At 39.2% G+C, this 23,414-nt stretch overlaps 1 protein-coding gene across 7 annotated transcripts in view; it reads right to left on the bottom strand.

Annotated features, from left to right (window-relative positions):
- Positions 1-23,414, bottom strand: part of ENOX2 (ecto-NOX disulfide-thiol exchanger 2) — a 299,360-nt gene that overhangs the window by 67,056 nt on the left and 208,890 nt on the right. For all 7 annotated transcript variants that reach the window (XM_084788928.1, XM_084788931.1, XM_084788929.1 and 4 more), the window contains one exon: positions 6,471-6,605. In XM_084788928.1, the coding sequence (XP_084645054.1) occupies positions 6,471-6,605 (135 nt within the window). The remainder of the gene's footprint in view (positions 1-6,470; positions 6,606-23,414) is intronic.

Here is a 23,414-nt window from a genome sequence, read left to right as displayed (position 1 = left end):
TAAGATTACTAACCACTGAATTTGCCAAGAAAAGATGTGTGGGAAAAAATAACAGACAATCTACGCAATGTGTGATTCATGTAGCTCATAAGGGACAGGAACGTTTTAAAACCCCAAATTTAAGAAATCAATACTCTCAGAATAAAGAACATTCTTTTCAGACAAGCAAATTCAGCTTCATGAAAAACTCATTATGTTTTTCATTTTTATATTTTGCAGCAGACTAGTGAAAGTAATATTCACTAGTCTTGGGATACGCCTCAGTTCTCTGAGACCACTCAAGCATTTCACTTATTATGAACCCCTACATATGAAACTCTCTATAAAAGAGTTCTTTTAGAAATAGAATATTACAGACCCACAAAATGAAGGATCCTGAAATGTTTTTCTTTGAGCAGGGGAAATGGCTGAATGAGTACAGTGCTTGCTAGACAAGTACGAGGATGTGGGTGTGGGTCTCCAACACCCATGTAAAGGCTGAGTATGATGTGGTGGCATCATTTTAACCCCAGTGTGGGGTGGGTTGAGGCAGAGACAGGTAGATCCCAGGGGCTTGCTGGCTAGCCAGCCTAGACAAAATGGCAAATTTTAGGTTCCACTGGAGACCCTGTCCCAAGGGAGTAAGAAAGCAATAAAGCAGGACACCCAATGTTCTCCTCTGGTTTCTGTACAGCACACAGGCACGAATGCCCCACATATGCACCCCTACTCTCATACACCACAAAAACATACATATGCACGTGCATGCATGTGTACACACACACACACACACACACACACACACACACACACACACACACACACACGTTTTCCTTTCCTCAAGGACTGAAATATTGCTGTATTTTGTCTTCCCATTCTTCTTTTTCTTCTTCTTCTTCTTCTTCTTCTTCTTCTTCTTCTTCTTCTTCTTCTTCTTCTTCTTCTTCTTCTTCTTCTTCTTCTTCTTCTTCTTCCATTTGAGTTGCCTGGTTGATTTTTTTTCCTCAGCTTTGGAGACTGGGATATATATATATATGACTTTTAATTAACCTTCTTACATTGTCTCCTTTTTCTATTCTTATTTATATATTCCCAAGTGATTATTCATTTTATTTGGAGTAGAGCCATTTTTCTTATACTGTAATCTTTTTTATAAGCTAGGTCAACATCTTTGTGCAATGAGGTGATCCGGTTGAACTCAATAGTTCACCACTGTCTCTCTACCATCTTCTCTTGCTTACTTTCCAATTACTGACAGTTTCCTCTGTCCAGACTCTTCTATACTTCTCTATCCCCAACCTTTTCCTAGTTATCTGTGATGCAAATGTCACCTCTTCTGTGAGCTTTCCCTGCTTATCTAACACTCTGGTTAAAATAACCCTTTGCACAAGTTCCTACTCTGACTCTCTCTATGTTTTACTACATTAGTATTTAGTTTATTGTTCCTACCAATGGAGTTTAAGCTGAAATCAATGGCTGAGCCTTTTGCATCTCCACTTTAACTAAGTTCAGTATTTGAATTAATAAATGAATGCTGAAACGAAAGAACAAGTTAATAAAATGGAAAGGAAGTTTTTGGGTTGTTGTCAATCAAGAGGCAGCTTGTACCTGAAAACACATTTTATTAGGGAGAGTATGTGATTCGGTAAAAGTATTGGAGCCAACTTCAGAGCAGGAATCTTTGCATTTCACCTACTTCTCTGGAGGGCCCCTCATAGTACCTTGCATACAGCAGGCTTCATAAACATTACTCGTATGAGTGAATAAATAAACAGTATTACTAGGATCCTCCCTAACAGTTTTCAATGAGGTTTTTAAAAATAATTTTTTCTTATGATTGATTGTGTATTTATGTATTTCAGTGAGTCAAGACCATGTGATCCATATTTTGAAGTTTCTGAAGCCCTTGGTCTTTAGGTAATTTTCTAAATGTTCTAAATAGTTTAAAACATTTCTCTATGAAAGTGGCTTCATAGCCTTTATCAACACACATTGTGATGTTAAATGGGTAAGTATGTTTTTATAGAGCAGTCCTTGGGAGGTATGTCCAGGCTACAGTTTTTGCAGGTGCCTGAATATTCAACCTCTACAGTGCCATCCACTCCTTTTTTTGTCCCATATGCCCTAGCTAATCTTCATGTTGTCACCAGCTCCCGAGTCAAATATGATGTGGCTGTTCTGAGGAAAAGCATGACAGTACATGGATCATACAGACTATACATTTTGTTAAAATTAGGTACCTCTTTATTTATTGCATGTTTTAAATATTTTCCATTATATTGTATATAACTTCAGTAATGTCCAAACGAAATGATGACAACTTGTTTTTTCCTGCTCTCCCTCCCAGCTACTGTGTTAAATGTGGAAACTCATATGGCCTCTTGGAGATTAATGGCATATCTCCAGGTGTAAACAGACTTCATGAGGTATCTTGGGATTCCCATTACTGGAAGGATTCTGAGTTAGTTTTGGATAAATCCTAATTCTATTTGGTATACTGTTATACGTCTCATTGGCTCTCGGTAAAATATCTACCATGATGATAAATATTGATCTTTCTCAGGATCTGATGGCATTTGTCACTGAAAACAACCTGTACCTGTGGAAGATATAAAAAGTAATAAGACCTAAGTCCAGACTTCCTTCGGGATCTGGCAGCAAAGGCACTGTCATGAGACATGTATCCCCATTCGTCTTTCTGTTTCTGTCATAGTGAACGTGCCAAGTTCAAGAAGGACTGTTTGCTTTAGAATGACAATACCCATGGTGGGACTTGATCTTATTCTGGAAATAAGATCCACGAGCCCACATTTTCTGTTCCTTCTATACCATATGGGAGATTCTTCTACTTTCATACCCCACAATGCATTACGAAGCTGCTAAGGGTATTTGAATTTAGATAAAAATACAAGACGGGGCAAACAATATAGTGAGTAATTCTCAGTTGCTTCATCCCTGGTTTTATCTGGGACAACTGGACTAGAACACTGTTCTTTAACCAGAAGCTACAGCATTTTTGGCTGCCCCTTTCATGTGACAATGAAGTCTTTTTGGAGTGCTTTGACAAAACAAACACTCTTACAGAAAATAGGTGTAAGAAGTAATCCTAACCTGTCATCACTGTAAATTGATTTTATTGAGTCGCAGCACAAATCAGCATGGCAGATGAAAGGCACCTCCACCCCAAACTTGAGGTGGCCCATTTCTGATACCCATTGGAAGAATATAATTATGCCAGTCATTGTTTTCAATGACAAGTACGTGTCTATCAATGACATGCATGACAGTGGAGATTTGAACTCTTAAGGTGATGTCATTCAGCTTATGTATCCTCTTTTCCCCCATGTATGACAAAGTATATGCTATTGCCATAGACAGGCCACATGAGACAGGTCAAAGAACAGTTTACTGGCTCAGCAGGAAAAGGCTTGGGAGGCAGGAAAGTAGTTGAATTACTAAATCATCAGTAAGATTACTTTGGAGAATAGCTCCACAAGGGGCATTTTTAATTAGTGTATAATAATTGCAAAAAGTAATGTTTTCATCATGACATTGCCACACATGTATATAGGTACTGTGATTCTATGAACTCGCTTTACCCTTTCCCATCCTAGTGGTCCTCTTTCTAAAGGGTTGGGCAAAGATGGCAGGTACCCTGTCCCCTAGACTTTGACAAGTAGTAAGGTAGGTAGCACTGGAGTACAGTGCTTGTGTGGTGTGGATGTGAAATGCCCTTCATGGGTCCAATTGATGTCACTGCAGACACAATGTAACTAGCCAGTTCATCTTCTTCCACCATGCATTCCCTGTCATGGCAGACTAGATCCCTTCTTAGACTGTGGGTCTAAACAAAGCTTTCCTCTATTAAGTTGCTTCTTCTCAGCATTTGGTCAGAGCAACTACAAAAGTAACTAATATAGTGCTAAACTTCCATTTCTATGGCAATGTCCAGCAATTATGAAAGTAGCAGGCAACAGCACAATCAGGTCCACACTGTTCCATTCAGCTACCACTACTTAGTGTTTAGGGAAAGATTTCACCCCACACTCACTCTCTGTCATTGCTATTAAGAATGAACCACAATTCAACTGTTTCATTGTGAGCCATATAGGAATAGTCAAGATTCTCTATAAGAAGAGAAATATATATGAAATTATCGAGGAAGATTCCTTAGACTGGCTTACAAAACTGGAGGTTGGATGGTACAACTATCACCATGAACATGTTAGAAAGCTAGAAAGCCTAGCAACCATTCAGTGAAAGAAACTACAAGGTATAGAACAAGGGGGCCTGGAAGATTCCTAGAGAATGCGTGGCATTAAATGGCTAAACTAGAGGGAGTCTGACGTATTTGGGCAACAGTATGATATACACTCACTCAGGAAAAGGGAATTTGCACCTGCTGGCTAGGTTTTTATTTTTCTCCTTTCATGTCATCTGGTCTCCAGCCTACTGGATGGTGCTGTCCACATTTATTATGAGTCTTTTTTCCTCAGTTTCTCTCCTCTATATCAAACTTTTTTTTGTGAAAGCTACCACAAAACATATCTAATGGTGTGCTTTGCTAATCTCTTTAGACATTTCTTAATCAAATCCATGCTAGGATGTTGGCTTAACTGATTTTGTACAGGTCTTGGGCATATAGTCAGAGAGCGTATCAGTAGGTTCATGTGTGCCACTGTCTTGTTATTTCTAGTAAAAATGTAGACATCCACTACCTCTGGCTCTTACAATCATCCTGTCCCTTTTCCATGATGTTTCCTGAGCCTTGGCTGGGGTGTGATATAGCTATTCCACTTAAAGGTGGGTACTCCATAGTTTTTTACTCTCTGAATATTGATCGGTTGTGAGTCTCTATATTCATGGCCATCTACTAGAAAATGAAGTTTCTCTGATGAAGGGTAAGGGTTACACTAATCTATGTACATGAAAATAAGAACACAGAGTAGTTTAATACTATGTTCATTAAACACACTAATTTAATTATTTTCTCCCTTAGGGTCAATGACCTAGTGAGTTAACATTACAAGGCATGAGTTCAATCTTATGGAGTAGCCTTTAAAGCCAATCAGAATGTGGTTGGTTACTCCTTTAACCAGTAGATACATCTTTCTAGGTCATTTGTTATTATAGCTTCTAGGGTTCACAGTGGAGTAAGATTGAGGAATATTTTTTCCCTGGTAGCATAAAGAGAAACTCATGGATCTATGAAAGTTAGATAAAGCTCCTATGTTGGTATCCATTCCTTATTCATACATTTTTTTTCTTGAATGATCTCTTCTGTACTTATTTCCCAGTGTTTAACATAACATCATCTCTTAATTTATTGCTAATACTGTCATTAATTACATTAAACTCTATAAAGATTTAAAATTCAGGCTGGAATTGTGAAACTGAAGAAGGACCTGATTATATGAACAAAATTGCACAGTACTGTGGATCAATATGACCATGCCTATGAAATACTTGGGTATCTTGTGAAAATCCAGCATCTGTTTCAGTAGGTCTGGAACGAGGCTTCATATTTTGGGAATCAAAACAATTGAAGAACACATTTTTGAGCAGCAAGCATCTAGCTTGATTAGATCTTGTTGTGCATTTATGTACAGCCACAATTAAATAAATCTAAGGAGATTAATGTTTAGGCTGTTTCAAAAGCCACCCCAGGCTCCCTGAGATGGCATTAATTAGCTCCTACTAGCCAGGAAGCTGTTTTGTGTCTACATGAACCCCTTTATATACTGTGATGTTTTTTCTTTTGATTTCAGTTTTTAAATAAACATTTTAACACACACACACACACACACACACACACACACACACACACACACACACTCATGCTGTGGTGTACATGTGAAGTGAAGAGGACAACTTGCAAGAGCTGTTTCTCTCTTTGGACCATGTGGGCTCTGGGAATCAAGCTCAAGCCATCACACTTTGGGGTAAAGTGCCTTTCACAGTCTGAGCTATTCTGCCAGTTATTGACATCCTACTTAGCAGAGATGGAGTTAGTCCAGCATGGCCATTCATATGTGTGTGTACACCTATGTAAACAGTGTTAGCCAATGTCAAAATTATTTTGGAGACTATGCACCTATCACCTCCTTTCTTCCCCTGTATGAATCTAGGATTTAAAATATGTTTAAGTGAGCTCTCTTTCCATGCACGAGTTTATTTGTGTCCTCTAAGAAGTCTATAAAATTTTAGACAAGCTTTGTAATTTCTTGCCAAAATTCTTTTGGCTTTTATTTCATTACATGTTCAATGGCCACATCCTACATCAGATGCCATCCTAAATTTCCCAAAGTCTCATCACTAGTGGACTAGTAACTACTGGCCATCCAGTCTATAAAGCTCATACTACAAAAATGCTCACCCTAGGCAGAATCTAGAAAATGTCAACTTCAAAATAGGTCCTGTCATATCATTATATTTATTACCACATGGTCAATAAAAAAGAAGTACTTGTGAGGTAATTAAAAATCACATACCAGGTAAAATTGGTTGTCCAGCAAGTCCCAGTGGAGCCATCCCAAGATTATTCATTGCTGTGGCCCATGCAGTTGGATCAGACACAGGAAGCGTCATTGCAGTGGAATCTACATTCAGAGTTCTAGTATTATCAGCTGAAATGAAATGAAAGACCAAATGATATGTTGTGTTGCGCTTCCAGCATCTGGTTTAGTTATTAGTGTAAATTTCACCAAACACTTTACAAAAATGGTCAATGGACAAGTGATGGACAAGGCCTCAATATAATGCTAGTTTTCTTATGAGGATTAAAACAATACAGCTTTAAATGACAGGAAGTCATGAAATTGGAAAGCAGTTTACCAGATGGCATTTTGGTGCACTTCCTTTCTACCTTTCCCCCCTTTCTACCCTTTTCTATCCATCACAAATGTGCACATCAAAGGAGTTTGGAATAATTAAGAAATTTCTTATTCTTCTCTGTCTACTAGCATATTATTACTTTAGCAGACTCAATCCAAATGTTCAGGGATGCAAACCAAGACAAAAATTATCCAAGGGCTACTGTAGTTGGCAATAAAATGTGAAAAATATACTCCTGGTAAAATTTTAGGTCCTTGCAGTAGTATAACTGAAAAAGCTGAGCATATCATCAGCTAATGAATATTTTAGGGATTAGGGGAAACCCAATGAAAGGGCAGACAGTAGACATGGCCCCTATCCACAAAGATTACAGAGTCTAGCTGAAGAGACACATGATGATGATAATGATAATTACGGCTAGTACGAGTACGACCTCAACCTTTCACTACTACTAATTATCGTGTGCTTACCATATGTCAACTAAAGCAGCTGGCATGCATCATTGTCATTTAACGTTCAGGACAAGCTATGAGGTGGGGAGGACTTATATCTGCATTTAACAAATGAGAGCTTAACAAATGTAACAAATGCCAGGGTTATCTCTATTACCCCAGGTTGTATAGAATACGTACATTTTAGTACCTATGCTTTATTATCCCTAATAAAATAATTAAGAATGAATGAAATACTTGAGTGGTCTAGCCTTAGTTGCTGAAGTTTAAGGAATAAAGTGATTCTGTGGCCTGAGAAGGTAGAAATTAGTTTATGGGGAATAGGTGTTGAAGAGTAGGGCAGAACTGTATAGAGTATATTTTGAGTGACAGGTAGTTATTGATAGAAAAGGAAGGAACATCCATGAAAAAGGGTGACATAAGCAAAGACACTAAATTGGGTTACATATACAAGGACATGTGCCACTGAACAGTTAGTTGGGTGAGAGATAGTGAATAGATTATGTGAACACAAAGGTGTTTTAATTTGGGAAATTTCCCCCTGATAGCTGATAGCCTCCAGGTTAAAAAAAAATTCCCACAGCCTTTCTACTCCCAATATGAACATCTGCCAATTAGTCCCTGAAGGCAACTCTGTTCTAAGAGTAGCTTGTTAATGTCCATCGTGTCCTTTCAAGCTGGCAACATCCGGATGCTCCTTGGCTGCCTTATTTATACTTGTGCAGTTTATTTTAGTCTGGGTGAGAACAAGCAAATGTCCAAAGATGTTCATTTTGAAATTCAGGTTTTTGTCATTCTTCTGTGTAAAATCCTCCAATAATACCCCTCCCTCCCACACACATATATGTAAAAGAGAGGAAGGGGGAGAGAGAGAGGGAGGGACCCCTAAGTATTCCACGCTACACTCTGAGCTGCTGACTGCCCCACTTGAACTGCAGTCCTCACCCATTTTCGGTGCTCTTTCCTGAAGGCGAAACATAACTCATCTATGAAATGAAGGAGAAACAGCTTGTCTGTGAATATTAGTAAGAAAACAAACATCATCACTATACTTTGGGTCCAGAGTCACAGCGCCAACAATTAGGTCCAGCCAGATTTTCATTCCCAGGTAACAAGTGTTCAGAGCTCTCTGATTGGAGACTGCAGAATGTCTCTCAGGGCATGTGAATAGTTCCATAGGAGCTAGGTCCCAATGTTAAATGATTGTCTTTGGTCTCTTTTGTGTATTCCAAGCACAGCTATATATGTGAGTGAAAAAGAAAAACAAACAACCCAGAAGCTCTTGTCATCATGGAATTTTGAAATCAAATAAAGGAATTTATTGCATACCGCCGCCTCTAAACTCTGGAAAAATTTGAGAGTCAGAGTCAAGAAGGATAAGGGTTTTAATTGTCAGTTTTATTTTTTTTAAGATTTGTTTATTTATTATTATGTATATAGTGCTCTGCCTGCATGTACATCTACAGGTCAGAAGAAGGCATCAGATCATTTTATCGATGGTTCTGAGCCACCATGTGGTTGCTGGAAATTGAACTCAGGACCTTTGGAAGAGCAGTCAGTGCTCTTAACCTCTGAGCCATCTCTCCAGCCCCAAATTGTCAGTTTTAAAGGACAATACAGCTCCAGTTGTCTACAGTGTTAACAGGTCTGGAGGTCCCTTTAATGGGGTCCAAGGAGACCAACCAAGCCAACAAATCCAGGCGAAGGAGTCGGGGGTTGCTGCAGAGACTGATGCACCAACCAAGGACTATGCATGGTGAGGACCTAGACTCTCTTGTCAGATACAGTCTATAGGCAGCAAAGTCTCCTGTGGGTCCCATAATAAGGAGAGTAGGGACAACTTCTGTCATGAACTCTGGCCCCCACATGTTGATCACTTCTCCCTGGCAGCGCAGCCTTGCCAAAGCCATAGAGGAAGAGGATACAGGCAGTCCAGATGAGACTTAATAGGCTGAGGTCAAATGCTAGGGGAGGAGGGCTCCCCTTTCTGAGGACTAGGGGAGGGAGGGAGACGGCATGAGGGAGGGAGAAGGATCAGGAGGTGAGAAGGGAGGAGCTACAATTGGCATGTAAAATGAACAAATTAAAAATAAAAAAAATTTAAAAGGACAATAGAGCATTGTTTTTTTTTTCTCTATACATCCTTCAGGCAGGGCAAATGTTGGGTCGAGGTTCTGTAGGTAAATTGGTGCTCCCTTCCCACCACTGTAAATCCTGCCTGATTAGAAGGTGGCCTCCTCAGTCTCCAAGTTCCCTGCTGCTGCCACCAGAGACATCCCCACATACTCCTTGTAAGCTACCCTGTTACAAGTCTCCATCTTTCCTGAGTGATACCCCTGCCCTCAGTTTCTTTCCAAGGCCTCTCGCTTCCCCTCCCCAATCTCCCCACATCTGATCCTATTCTTGTTTCCTTCCCCACAGCCTCTCCTACCCAGTTCTCTCTCTACATCCATGAGTTTGTAGGCTTTCTGTTGTTTCTGTTGTTATTGAAGTTCAGCTTTAATCCATGGTGATCTGATAAAATATAAGGGGTTATTTCAATTTTCTCTTACCTGTTGAGGTTTGCTTTGTGACTGAGTATATGGTCAATTTTGAAGAAGGTTCCATGAGCTGCTGAGAAGAAAGTGTATTCTTTTGTGTTTGGGTGAAAATTTTTGTTTGTATCTGTTAGGTCCATTTGATTCATGACATCTGTTAGTTTCATTATTTCTCTCTTTAGTTTCTGTCTCGATGACCTGTCCTTTGGTAAGAGTGGAGTGGTGAAGTCTCCCATTATTAATGTGTGGGGATCAATGTGTGATTTAAGCTTTAGTAATTTTTTTATGAATGTGGTTGCCCTTGAATTTTGGGCATAGATGTTCAGAACTGAGACGTCATCTTGGTGTATTTTTCCTTTGATGAGTATGAAGTGTCCTTTCCCATCTCTTTTGAAAGCCTATTTTATTAGATATTAGAATGGCTACTACAGCTTGTTTCTTGGGTCCATTTGCTTGGAAAACCTTTGTCCAGCCCTTTACTCTGAGGTCATGTCTATCTTTGTTGCTGATGTGTGTTTCTTGTATGCTGCAGAATGATGAGTCCTGTTTACGAATCCATTCTGCTAGCCTGTGTCTTTTTATTAGGGAATTAATTCTGGTGATTTTGAGAGATATTAATGACCAATGACAGAAAGAATAGCCAGTGGTCAGAGGCTAGAACCCCTCATTCCCAGCACCTGTGGGCTCTGCTCTCACTTGGGAAACACAGATGCTGGCATTTTGGAGTCTGCAGCAGACTCTCACTCACTTTTTAGTCACTGTTGTCCTGCTACCCAGACACTATGTGTGCTGGGTAAACAATCCCTGTAGTTTTTTGATTATATTCTTTTCAAAATGTCTATCAATCAAAATGTCTGTTAAAATGTTCATAAGTACAGTTCCTACTAAGCCTTGTTTATACTCATAGGTAAGGAACCTGTGTAACTCATACCATTATTTTACCACCATGCCTGTCATTCCTAAATTCCATAGTCTCTTCCCTTCTTATACCACCTATCTCTACCTGTCCAATTCTCCTCATTTTCCAAAGGTTATCTCAAGTACCACTTCCTCTGTGAGGCCACCTCACAGGAATTAATTATTCCTTCTTATATGTTATCCTTACATTTTTGCATGTGATTTTTATATGATTATTCTCAGAATCTTCCTCCTCAAACCCATCTTTTTTTGGTGTGTTTTGCTATTTGGCAGGTTCTACGCTAGTGACTAGGAATACATGGATGAATAAAACTTGTTTGCTGCTCTGGAAGAGCTTTCAATATAGTTGGAGGGACAGATACACAAAGAACCAAGTATCAATTATTGTAATAAGCACAACAATAAACTGTGAGTAAATATGATTCTATAGATATATAAGGTAAAATAGTTAGATAAGATCTTCAAAAACTTCAGAGACATACATAATATGGCATTTAAAGTTTTTTTTTGTTTTTTTAGTATTTTAAAGATTCATTGACAATGAGACAGGTTAACTCCTGGCAACACCTAGCCTACTTCAAAGAGGAAGATGAGCACCAAAGAACTTCCTTATGGAGATGGCTTCAAATGTGGCAAACAAGCCACTGGGCAAAATGTCATCGTTCCTACCACAGACAGAAGTCTGCCTAAAAATGGGCAACCTTGGATGCAGGCAGAGTCGACGGCCAAACTCTGCCAAGACAGGGTAAGCAAGTCCTCAACAGTTCCTGCCTCACAAATATGTCTGTCAGATATATTGTGCCAGAAGGCTGAAGATGATGCTCCAACATTATTGAAAGTGTTGGGTGACTGCTCAGGCAATAAACTGTCTCTGTCATCTTCTCATTTTGGAAGCTGCTAACCTGCACTTCTGGTTCACTCAGCTGTTTAAGTTTTATTCCTTGTCAAATCTCTGATGGGGTTGAAGACCAGATAGTTTAGTCTTTCAATTAAGCTTAGTAGGTTAGGGTTTAAGATGTTTTTAGGTCCAGATAGATGTTTTAAGTTAACAGAGATGAGATATGATAGATATTGATCTCTATTCAGAAATTTAGACCCAACAAGATAGGAAAGATGTTTACTTCAAACACAAATAGCCCAATCACTATGAATGTAACATTTATATAACTCCTGATTGTCTCGTGGTTCTTCCTGCTGTATGTAGTTTATTTTATTCATGTGTAATAATGTAAATGTATACATTAAAAAAGAAACATACTGTGAGTAAAGTGCTATAAGACTCCAGAAGAATAATTAAAGCCACAAAAATGGCTTTAGGTTTATGAATTTTGGGATGGGAAGGGTGGAGGTGATGAGTTGCCAGGGAAGCCTTCACTGAAAAAGAATCATTACAATAGGTCCTTAAGGGGGGGGGCTGTGATTTTCTTCCAGATAATCAATGGAAGATCAGGTAGGGGAGTATAAGAATCAAGAACAACCAACTCTTCACCACTGATGGTCTTGAATTAGACTTCTTGGCTATATTTCTGTCTTCTAGCTTGCAGGTTAGAGATGGGGTTTTAGGCATCTTTTTAATAGTTTTTTTTTGAAGCAGGGTCTTACTTTATACTCATGGCTGGCTTGGAACTGACAGAAATCTGTTTGGCCCTACCTTGTAAGTGTTGGGGTTAAAGTTGTGTACTACCACACCCAGCACAAGCATCTTTTAAAGCCTTCATTTTTTTTTATTTGGTTTTTCAAGACAAGATTTCTCTGTGTAGCCTTGGCTGTCCTGGACTTGCTTTGTAGACCAGGCTGGCCTTGAACTCAGAGCTATTCACTTGCCTCTGCCTCCCTGAGTGCTGGGATTAAAGGTGTGTGCCATCATGCCCAGCATAAGCCTTCAATTCTTAATGCCATGTGTGGTATAAAGTAGCAAATAAGGATATATTTGAATAAATGACTAATAAAAATTAAATAGTATTGACTTTCATATATGGGTAACGCATGCAACATTTGTTGATAGTCTATATCCACGTTCAGAATGATAAGGGTTTTTTTTTTAATGTAGAGATACTATTATTGCTAAGCCAATTATAAATAGCAGATAAATATATATGGGAAGTTATTTAGAGTTACAACCAGAGATGGATTTATTCAGCTAATAGTTTGGTCTGATCTTATTACCTATAATCATGCTACTATATCAGCATAATCATTTAGGTAAGGGAGATTGAAAAGTTTTTGTTTGAAGACTAATTCTAGGTGATCCTCCATTTCCCAGCTGTCCAGGTTAATGGTTCCAATTATCAAAACATGCCATGCTATATACATCATAGAATTGTCACTAAGTGGTGGAAAAATTTAGCCTTAGTCTAATTCTCTTTCAAGCCTAGGTATGGATATTTAGCAATTTCTTTTAGGTATCTTATCAAACTAGTCTCACATCATAGAGGAGGACATTGTTCCATTTCTTATGACTCCTGTATTACTAGCAGCAATCAAGAATACTCAGAAGGATCTGGAGAGATGGCTCAGTGGTTACGAGTGCTTAGCACACAATTATGATGATCAAAGTTCAAATCCCAGCACCCATTTAACATTTGGGTATCCCATATATGCCTATAACTCCAGTTGTTAAGTAAGTGGAAAGGAAGGAATCACTGGTGCTTGCTGGATTCCAGCCTATCTAAGAAAACACATTCCCCAGGTTTATGAAGAGACCCTGCCTCAAAACAATAGGCAGAGAGTAATAGAAGAGGATACATGGCAGAGAGTGATAAAAGAGAATACATTCTTCTGGCTTCTATGCATGTGTCCAAGTACACACACTTGCATACAAATGTGCACATACATACATGCACACATACACACACACACACACACACACACACACACCTTTTTCAGAAAGAAAAGAAAGGACCTCTCAGAAGGCAAGTGCTAGTGATACAAAATGCTCTTCAAAACACCTTCCCTAGTTCTACTTTGCTGTGTGACAACTCCATAAGAGATCAGAAGTTATAGAGTAGTTGCCCATAAGTGCCTTTCAGGTAACTGAATTGAAGATATGGTACTTTGGAATATGAGTGCATAAGCACTAAAAGAATAAAAGCTTTGGAAGTGATTATCCACTTTAACTTGATGTCACTCCATAACTACCAAGTCAGTGCCTGTTTATGAACCACTGATTATCCAATTCTGTAAAAGTTATTTGAAAATGAAGATTACACATTTTATCATACTGAAGTTCATGATTATAAGTGTTTTTAATTTTCCCCCTTGAAACAAACATAATATGTTGGTTCCATCTCTCCAACTATATTCTTTTTATTAAGATAAAAACTTTCCTTTGCTGGCAATGTACTCTTCTCCAATTCTTTGTTTTTAAAAATAGCATTGCTTTATTTTGTGCTTATACATGGGCAAGCATGTGCCATGCATTCACACAGGTCAGAGGATAACTTGTGGGAGTTGGTCAGGGGACATAAACCTCATTTACTTTTGTTACTTCTACCAATAAATCTACTTTTAAATAAGAGAACTCTGTAAATGTACAATGTGGGGGGGTTACCTGCATTGTCTATTTAATAGATCTAAAGCTATCCAAAATCTCTTTACACTGTGTGGGCCCAGACTGTAGACTTAGCTCTTTAGTCATTTCTGCAGCAGGAAGATAGTACAAAGTAGATCTCAGACCTCTAGACCATATCAGTACTTACAAAAGTGGTGGATAATAAAACAGAAACCACAACAGGACTATCAGGCCTACTATGTTCCAGGTATTTTTATGGTCTTTTATGTATATAAGTTTAAAACTCAAAGCAGATTTTTGAATAAATTCTTCCCATTCTCATTGTATCAAAGAATTAATAGGATCAGAGGCCACACAGTGAGCTTTCAGTGGAGCCAGAATACAGTCTTACATAGTCTGGCCTCACAATTCTGCCCTTACCTATTGTGCTATTCCAGATCAGGGTAGTCAAAAAAGGTAGATAAGATTTGAGCTTGGACATATGAGTATTCCCAATGTTTTCTAGTCTAGTGATTCTCACTTGGAGCCAAGTTTTTCCTCAATAGAAATTTGACAGTGTCTGGACACATTTTTGTTTGTACCATTTGGGGATAGGAAATTATTGCGGAGATCTGTTTAGTGACAAGCTGAAGGCCAGGGAAGATGCTAATCATCTTTTGTCCTATAGGGAGGTCCTCTACAGTGGAGAATTATTTGTCTCTAAATGTCTATTGTGTTGAGAGTCTTTTCTTTAAGGCACCAAGTTTGTGTGCTCCTCAAATCTCAATCTCAATCTCTCTCTCTCTCTCTCTCTCTCTCTCTCTCTCTCTCTCTCTCTCTCTCTCTCTCTCTCTCTGTGTGTGTACATGTATGCCATCCTATCCTGCATGTGTGGAGATCAGAGAACAACTTTTGGGAATAGGTTCTTGCTTTCCATCTTGTGCAGAATGGGTCTTATTCTGTTGTGGTACATGATCTTCTGGGCTAGTCATCTGTCTCTCCCTTACATTTTGTGATAGATGTGCTATACTTATAGATGTATGCCCATGCATCTAGCACTTTTGGGTGAGTTCCAGGGATTGGATTTTGGACACCATTGAAGTTGGGATACTATGCTTGCATCCAGGGCTAGCACTTTTATCCACTGAGCAATCGCCATAGTTCGCAGTTTTGTGGATGCTCAATGAAGAGTGGCTCATACTCGTCGTTTCTTTACAACCCAGATCACCTATCACCAGTTCAGCCAATCCTATGTCCACAGTTCTTGACCTAGTCTCTCATGCTACTACTCAGTAAATACTAAGACTGTTCTTGCTGGGCTCCCAGGAATGCATTAATATCTTTGTCCACTTCTTCAATTCTTTCCATTAAAACAATCATTCCTGTGGGGGTTGGGGGGATGGGAAAGGCAACATGGAAGGCTGATAGGCTGCTGTTTAGAACATGGTACTAGAGAGAGTGCCAGGAAACCCACTATGGTGAAAGGAAGCAGAAGGAAATTTAGAAAATGTTTGTATAGAACACAGAAGAAGCCTCCATTTTTCGGCACATCACATAGTACTTTATATATACAGGCATGCAAAAATCTTTTCTTTGATAGATTATGGTATAAGGATAAGATTGTGTGTTCCAGCACTGAATAACATTATGCTTTCGGTTCTTTGGCTAATGGAAAGGAAACAGCAGAATAAATCATGTTTTCAGATTGCATTAAGCCTAAGGCTCAAGGTTTTATCTTCGGCTTGGTATTTATTGCTCATGAAGCAATATATTGTGCTCTGCAAGTGTTATTTTGAGTCCTTGTTCATTTTCCTTGAAAATTAGTAATCCATCATTGTTTGTGAACAACGCACCGAAGCCCCAGGTACCCACTCTCCCACTGCAGATGACACTGGCAGTGACGCCACAGCTTGCATCACGGTTATGCAGGCTGCAAGAGCCGACAATGAATTTTATAAGACAAAGCTCTGAGATAACAAAGACAGATGATACTTTTAGACATGTAGGGGTTTTCTTCCCTTGAGAGTATTATATAGGATGGATCAAAGAGTCTCTCAAGAAAATTAGGATGTCACAACTTATTCTTACTAGAGAGTGGAAGGAGAGGGGAGGGAGAAAAATAGGAAGGGAGAAAAGGGTCCTATACAGTAAGTGATCATTCTCACATGGATTGTGTGTGCACAGTATGTGTACAGAATGGGGTGGGAGGCAGTAGCTGAATCCTTAACACATACAGATAAGAATTTTAGGGTAGAAGGTACGTTTACAAACTAGACTGCATGCTAGTAAATTCACTGTTCTTGTACACAAGCAGGATAACCCTAGAGACAGGATTTGAGCAGTTGTAAGTACATTACAGATTTTGAACTAGTTCTATAAGACCTGTACAGAATCAAGACAGCCAAAATTACAGCATGAATGGGGCAAGAGCTCACAAGTCCTACCCATAGGTTACTCATCCAAGCTCCGTCAGCTTTTCTAGTTTCTAATTCAGCTACCCATTTCATAGCCCAATTTTGAAACAGACAGGCTAAAATTATTACTGGGAGGTCATTTCTTGTAGCTATTAGTTTTTTTTTTTTACTGGACTCTTTGTATTTAACAAATGAGGTACTGAGCATATTCATTGTGTAAAATGGTGTAGCCGACAGTGGTGGTGGCTAGTGTTGGGGTATGAGAGGCAAGGAGAAGGAGCAGCATAAACTGAGTAACTCCCTAAAGCCTTGTTGTCCACCCTTCCTAAAAATAGGTGGCATAAAAGGTGAGTTGGTAACCTGCTGCTCTACCACTGAAAGTCCGACAAGCTCCCTTGAAAGAAAGAAGAGTCCTGCAGTCAATCTATAAAATGCTTTGCTTTATGCCTATTTCCGAAATTTTTCTGTCATGTTCAAGTCAACTTCTTTGCCTAGGAGACGGAGTATAACAAAGGTAAACACAGCAGGAACTCCATTTGGAATTAAGAGGGCTAGTCTGAATTCTGTTCTGCCGTGTATTCCCTGTGCATTCATCACACTTGTGTTTGTCAAATTGCCTTGCCTTCTAGTCATATAATTCTCCTCACTTGCAGTGGAGCTAAATAGGCATATTTCTAGGGTCTACTGCTGAGATTTTCATCTGGGTGCTGATGAAAAAATTGCCTTGTGATCAAGTAACCTACTACAAATCTGGGAAACACAGAGCTTCTATTTCTTCATCTAAGAATGACACTGATATCTCTCTCATGGGGCTGTGCTGAAAATAACACAGGTGGTTAGCATGTGTTGATCATACCTGAAGCTGTGCTTGTATCCTAAAAGCAGCATGTTGAAGAGAGAGAGTCATTTTCTATTCAAATTGGTTGGTCTCTGAGATTATATTATTGACTTGCTGGACAAGGCCACTAACTACAGGGCCATGGTCTAGGTCAGGGAGGTGGGACCCTGGCCATAATAACTATAAACAAGTCAAGTGTTAAATCCTAGTGATAATGGGAACTTTGGCTTGAGAACTAGCTTCCTCAGCAGGGTCATTCTGAAATATTAAGGGCAATGCTATATATACACAAACAGCCACAGGAGGCAGTGACTAATGGTAGGCTCTGTGTTGGGCCAGCAGCCCTGGCTCCTTCTGAACTTCTTTTTACTGTTTACCTCTATGAACAGCAGAAACAGAATTTATGAACTTTATTCCCATGTGGCAAATAATCTGAAACAACAGCCTTTACTATACAGATTTCCACCCTATTTCCATCACCTTTCATGTTTCAAAATAACTCATTTTGTTTTTCTGAAAACTATTACCTTTTCATCAGGTACCAACAACTAGAAACCTTTTAACCCTGTATTGTTTGGAGGATCTCCAGATACCCTGGCCAATTATTCAAGGAAAAATATCCACACCTGGCTCCAGGCTATTTGCCTTTAGTAGCAGGCCAGAAAGTAAGACCCTATTGCTGGAGGCAGCACATAATTTGGTCACAGGCACAAATCAAGCTGAAACTGACTGCAAAGCTTCCTCCTTACTGACCAGTTTTCATAGTACCATAAGGTGCTATGTAAGCTGCTGTAAGAAAAAAGCCATCAATAATCTTACCGAGTTGTGAAAACTGTGAGCTAAAATGACCAGCCTAGTGAGACCACCCAAGGTGCAATGGTGGCATGGATGTTACAAGGGGTGGGGAAGGTTAACCAACTGCTTTCTAATTGGCTTTAAGAACTTCTTTACAGGAGGAAACACAGGCTTGGGACTATAAATCTGACCAATTATCCCAGGTTAGGGAACTCTTAAGGTCCCAGGAAAAAGCCTACTTGCTACTATTTTGTTAAATTAGTAAATTAGTAATTAGTATCAAATTACCCTCTAAGTACCCTCTATATCTATACACGAGTTTAGCTCTCAAGACTTCATCCATGAAGTTTCTTTGTGCATTAAACAATGATTAAATTGTAGAGAGTACGTGTCAGTGGAGAGCTCATCTCCAAATGAGATACTTATATCACACCTCCTCCCCAAGGCTTATATACACCATCACAGAAAGGAGGGAAGAAAGGTTGTAAGAGCTAGAGTTCAGAGAGGACTGGGTGAAATAGTGTTTTCTGAATATTATAGGAAAACTACTCTCATGAGATCATAGCACATGTGACTGGATGTCCAAGACAGGCACAAAATAAAGCCAGTCAACACTACAACATGGAAAAGGGAGGAACCTAAAAGCCATCATCTCTACTTGGTAAGTTACTGATAGCTGAGAGCTTTCTAGGGTAGGGAGAGTCAGTTTTATTTAGGGGTGTGCTCCTGACTTATAGGTCAATCATGATCCAGTGGATGGCCCCATACTCATGTCTGTGTGTGTGTATATATATATATATATATATATATATATATATATATATATATATATATATATATGAAGTATAAATTGTACACAGTAGTCTACAAACTAAGAGGATACGAAGTCAGGAGGGGATAGGGACTGAGAGGTGGATCTGGGGAGAGTTAGAGGGAGGACTAGGGGGTGAATATGTTCACAATACTTTGTATGCATGCATAATTATAGAAGAATTAATTTAAAATGTATGAGAATTCTCGACTCTTCATGCAGTATGACCCTGATGGAAGCAAACTGAGGCTACGACAGCAGTTAAGATGACTCTTTGGATTAGCATTGAATTCTAATCGTGGCCTACCACTACTTATCTGTGTAATACTGGGGAAGTGAAATAAAACCTCCACATTTTATTTTATAAGTCTAAAATGAAGATGATAGTAGTACTTGTCCCATAGAGCGGTCATGAAAACTAAAGGAGAAAACATGTGAAAAGGTCTACTGTAATATTTAGCTAAATAAGCTGGTTGTAGGATACGAGTAATTACTAATGTAGGGACACTTGTGAGCTCTGCCTCTGATGTCTTATAAAACATGAGTGTCAGAGATGAGGGATATTTTGATTCCTTCAGTGAGAAGGGAGATGAAGATATTAGAGCAGGAACTACTTACGAATAATCCTGGGGAATATATTTAGAACAGAATAACATGATAGCTTCTCTTTAACATTGTCTTTATACCAAGAACACTGACAGGAAAAACAGCAAGACTAATTTAAATTTCTATCATCCACCTGATGCATTTTATGTATTTAAATTGGTATTTATTATAATAATAACAATAATCAACAATAACAATAATAACCAATAATAATAATATTATTATTATGCTGTATGACATATGTGGATGTGCACATGTATGGATATCAGAGTACAACTTTGTAGAAGTTGGTCTTCTCTTCATGTGGGTTCTGGGGATGAATCCCAGATCACTGGGTTGGTTCAGCAAGTCCCATACATAGTGAGATGCCTCAGTAGTCCCAATTGTGGCATTTTAGAAAAGTTGTACTGGTTAGGCCCAAAACATTTTCCCATGTTACTCTTGTAGTCTGATTTTATACTCCAAGCCACCAGAATGATTTCCAAAGCTAATTAGCTTTTTACTCTCCTAGAAACACAGATGGCATTTGGTATCCACACTTTCTTTTCTGATTCCTCCATCTGTAATGGGAGAAAGGTAGAACCACTCACCATCACAGCCTGATTATCCTTGACAATGCCTGGAAGATTGCTGGCAAGGCCTGTTCTTTATTTCCAACTTTATAACAAAGACAAAAGGGAAGGTAAGGGCGTAACTGTGACCTTTGTGACAGCTGGGCAGAGGAAGCCCACTTTATCAACCTACTCTAGGAACAATTTATATGCAAGTAGATTTTGTTGTCAGTTTATGATTCTGAGACAGTATTACTAATTGTTGCTTTCCTGGACACTATTTTTATACATGCCACATTTTGCTCCATTCCATAGCTCTTCTGAAGCTTTTAATGCAGCAACAGTAGAAGCAAAAGATGTCCATTACTGACTTTCTTTCTTATGCATTTCTAAGTCACTAGTGACGTCATCTTTAATCTCTCTCTCTCTCTCTCTCTCTCTCTCTCTCTCTCTCTCTCTCTGTGTGTGTGTGTGTGTGTGTGTGTGTGTGTGTGTGTTTAGTGACATTAACATGGAGAAGACATGAGGTATTACAAAAATACAAGGTATCTAATTTGGCAATGAGTCCAGAACAAACCTTCCAGGGATTGGTAGAGTAAATTTGATTTTAAAATGATTACAAAGGGTGAATTCCCTGTAAATAATGAATAGGAAAGACTGTCAGCCTGGGAGTATTTGCTTATCCACTTATTTCCACATGGAAGGAAAGCTGTAATTCCTGACAGCATGCGCTTATGTGGTGTCTAGATTGGCCAGGGAGAAACCAAGCCAGGAGGAAAATAAATACACAAGCCCACCCACTTTCTGCATTTTCAATCAGGTCCATGACCATAAGTCCTTGGGTAACAATGTATAAATCCATGGTTACCCTTAAAATCTCCAAAGCACTGTGTAAAACTAGACGCTCACTGTGAGGAAGAAGGTAAAGTGAGAGGCAAGACCATGGAAATATTTGAAGGCTTCAGGAAGCTTCCAGGAAAGCATACCTGCATACATCTAGGCACTTCTAGAAGCTGACTGGAGTGTTATGGAGGTCACTGCTGGAGTAAGCTGGTTAAGGTTTTTATCAACATGCATCTCATTTTCAAGAGCAGTAAAGCTATTTCTGTATATCAAATCCTATTGTTTTACCAGCATATACTGTCATTTTTCTGTTTTTACAAATTTCTTTTTATTATCTTTCTTTGGTATGTGAATATAGTTTTGTTTTGTTTTTTAGATCACATCTACTATGACTCTCTCCTCCCACTCCTTTCAGTGTCTCCTGCATAGCCTCTTCCCAACTTAAACCCACTGAGTACACTGGTGCTGACTACTTTCCTTTAATTACAGACTGAGAGAAAAGAACACTTAGAAAAGACATATATAAACTATAAAAAATGAGCTGAAAACAATATACTCAACACATGGTTTAAAAAAAACCAAGGTAACCACTATGGTTCAAGTTCAGCACATGTCCCTCCTTAACTCCTGGTATCTCTCAAAGATGGCCCCTGGTCTGAGTCTGCGCTAGGCACTCCTTTTGTATCTTCACAGTTCTAGTGCATATCTCAATAGTAGCGTTTCAGAAATATTTTATCCTAATTTCTAAAGAATTCTTTAGTTGTCGAGAGCTTAGTGCTTGTCTCAGTTAGGGTTTCTATTGCTGTGAATAAAGACCATGACCAAAAGCCACTTGGGGAGGAAAGGGTTTATTTCAGCTTACAGGTCCACATCACAGATCCATTATCAAAGGAAGTTAGAGAGTGAAGTCAAGCCTGGAAGGGACTTGGAGACAGGAACTCTAGCAGAAGTCATGGAGGAGTGCTGCTCACTAGCATGGTCCTTATGGCTTGCTGAGCATGCTTGCTTATAGCACTCAGGAAAACCAGCCTGTGGTGGTACCACCTATAGTGAACTGGGCTCTCACACATCAATCATCAATCAAGAAAATGTACTACAGACTTGCCAATAGGCAAATTTAATGGGACAATTTTCTCAGGTGAGGTTCCTGTTTGCCAAATGGCTAGCCTGTGTCAAGCTGACAGGAAACTAGCCAGCACAGTGATTCTGCTCTCACTCGCTGCCTGGGTCTTCACTCTCCAAGCTTTCTTTCTCCAGTAGATCAGTAGTTTGAGATCTAGGAACAAACATGAGTGCCAAAGATATCATTTAGCAGCAAATCCACATGTGAAGGCACTAACTCCCTGGTAATGTGGCTACTTTCCTTTTGCTTTTCAAGGGAATCTCTGCAGGGCCCGAATTAGTTTGCCCAGCATTTCAGGAGAGAATTGAAAAGGCAGCAGTGGCTGAATTGCATGAAGGCTGGGCAGAGCATACTGCCTAACATGAAGACGTCAGATGACTGGAGCTAGAAGACTGTGCTATTTACTAGTTCTGTAACCTTGAGCAAATCACTTAATGTCTATGTCTCTGGGCCTGGACACAGACAACAATTATAATTACCATTCCTATAGGGTTGTTGGGATAGTCGAACAAGAGTTGTCAACTATAAACAGATTTGGAAAGGTGTAAAGTACTGTGGGACTGTTAGCTGCTAGTTGTGTTGCTCTTCTGCTAGTGATGTTGGTGGCATACTATCAATTCTATTAAAGGCAAGGTAAACTGCGATACAGGAATTTTATGTGCATGGACCTAAGCTGCAGCTTAATCTTCAGGAGATTTTAGCATAACACAGGAAAACTCAAAATTTCTTTTCCAGTGCTATGTTCCTGGTCCATGTAGAAATCTTCCATCTTCATATTTCCTCCCATCCTTACTGTACCTGCTCAATCTCTGTGTGTATGAAAGCTTTGTTGGCTCTGCTCTACATAGGTACTGGTAAAAAAAGGTACTGACACATTACAAGTACGTGATTATTTCTCATAGGACCATGCTGCAATCTCAAACAGAAATGGATATAAAATGTAAGATATGCCGGGCGTGGTGGCGCACGCCTTTAATCCCAGCACTCAGGAAGTGAGAGGCAGGCAGATTGCTGTGAGTTTGAGGCCACCCTGGTCTACAAAGCGAGTCTAAGACAGCCAAGGCTACACAGAGAAACCCTGTCTCGAAAAAAAAAAAAAAACGAATGTAAGATATGTTTATCACTTGATTACTTTGTGCCTGAGAAGCCTTCTTCTGCAAGTCCTGAGTTTTACCTGTGTTTATCCATTTGCATAACATTTCCAATTTGTTTTAAAAAGAGGG

The sequence above is a fragment of the Acomys minous genome (assembly GCF_964271855.1).
Source record: "Acomys minous genome assembly, chromosome: 7".
Lineage (NCBI taxonomy): Eukaryota > Metazoa > Chordata > Mammalia > Rodentia > Muridae > Acomys > Acomys minous.
Note: the sequence above shows the minus strand (reverse complement) of the source record. Positions and strands in the feature narration are given on the sequence as shown.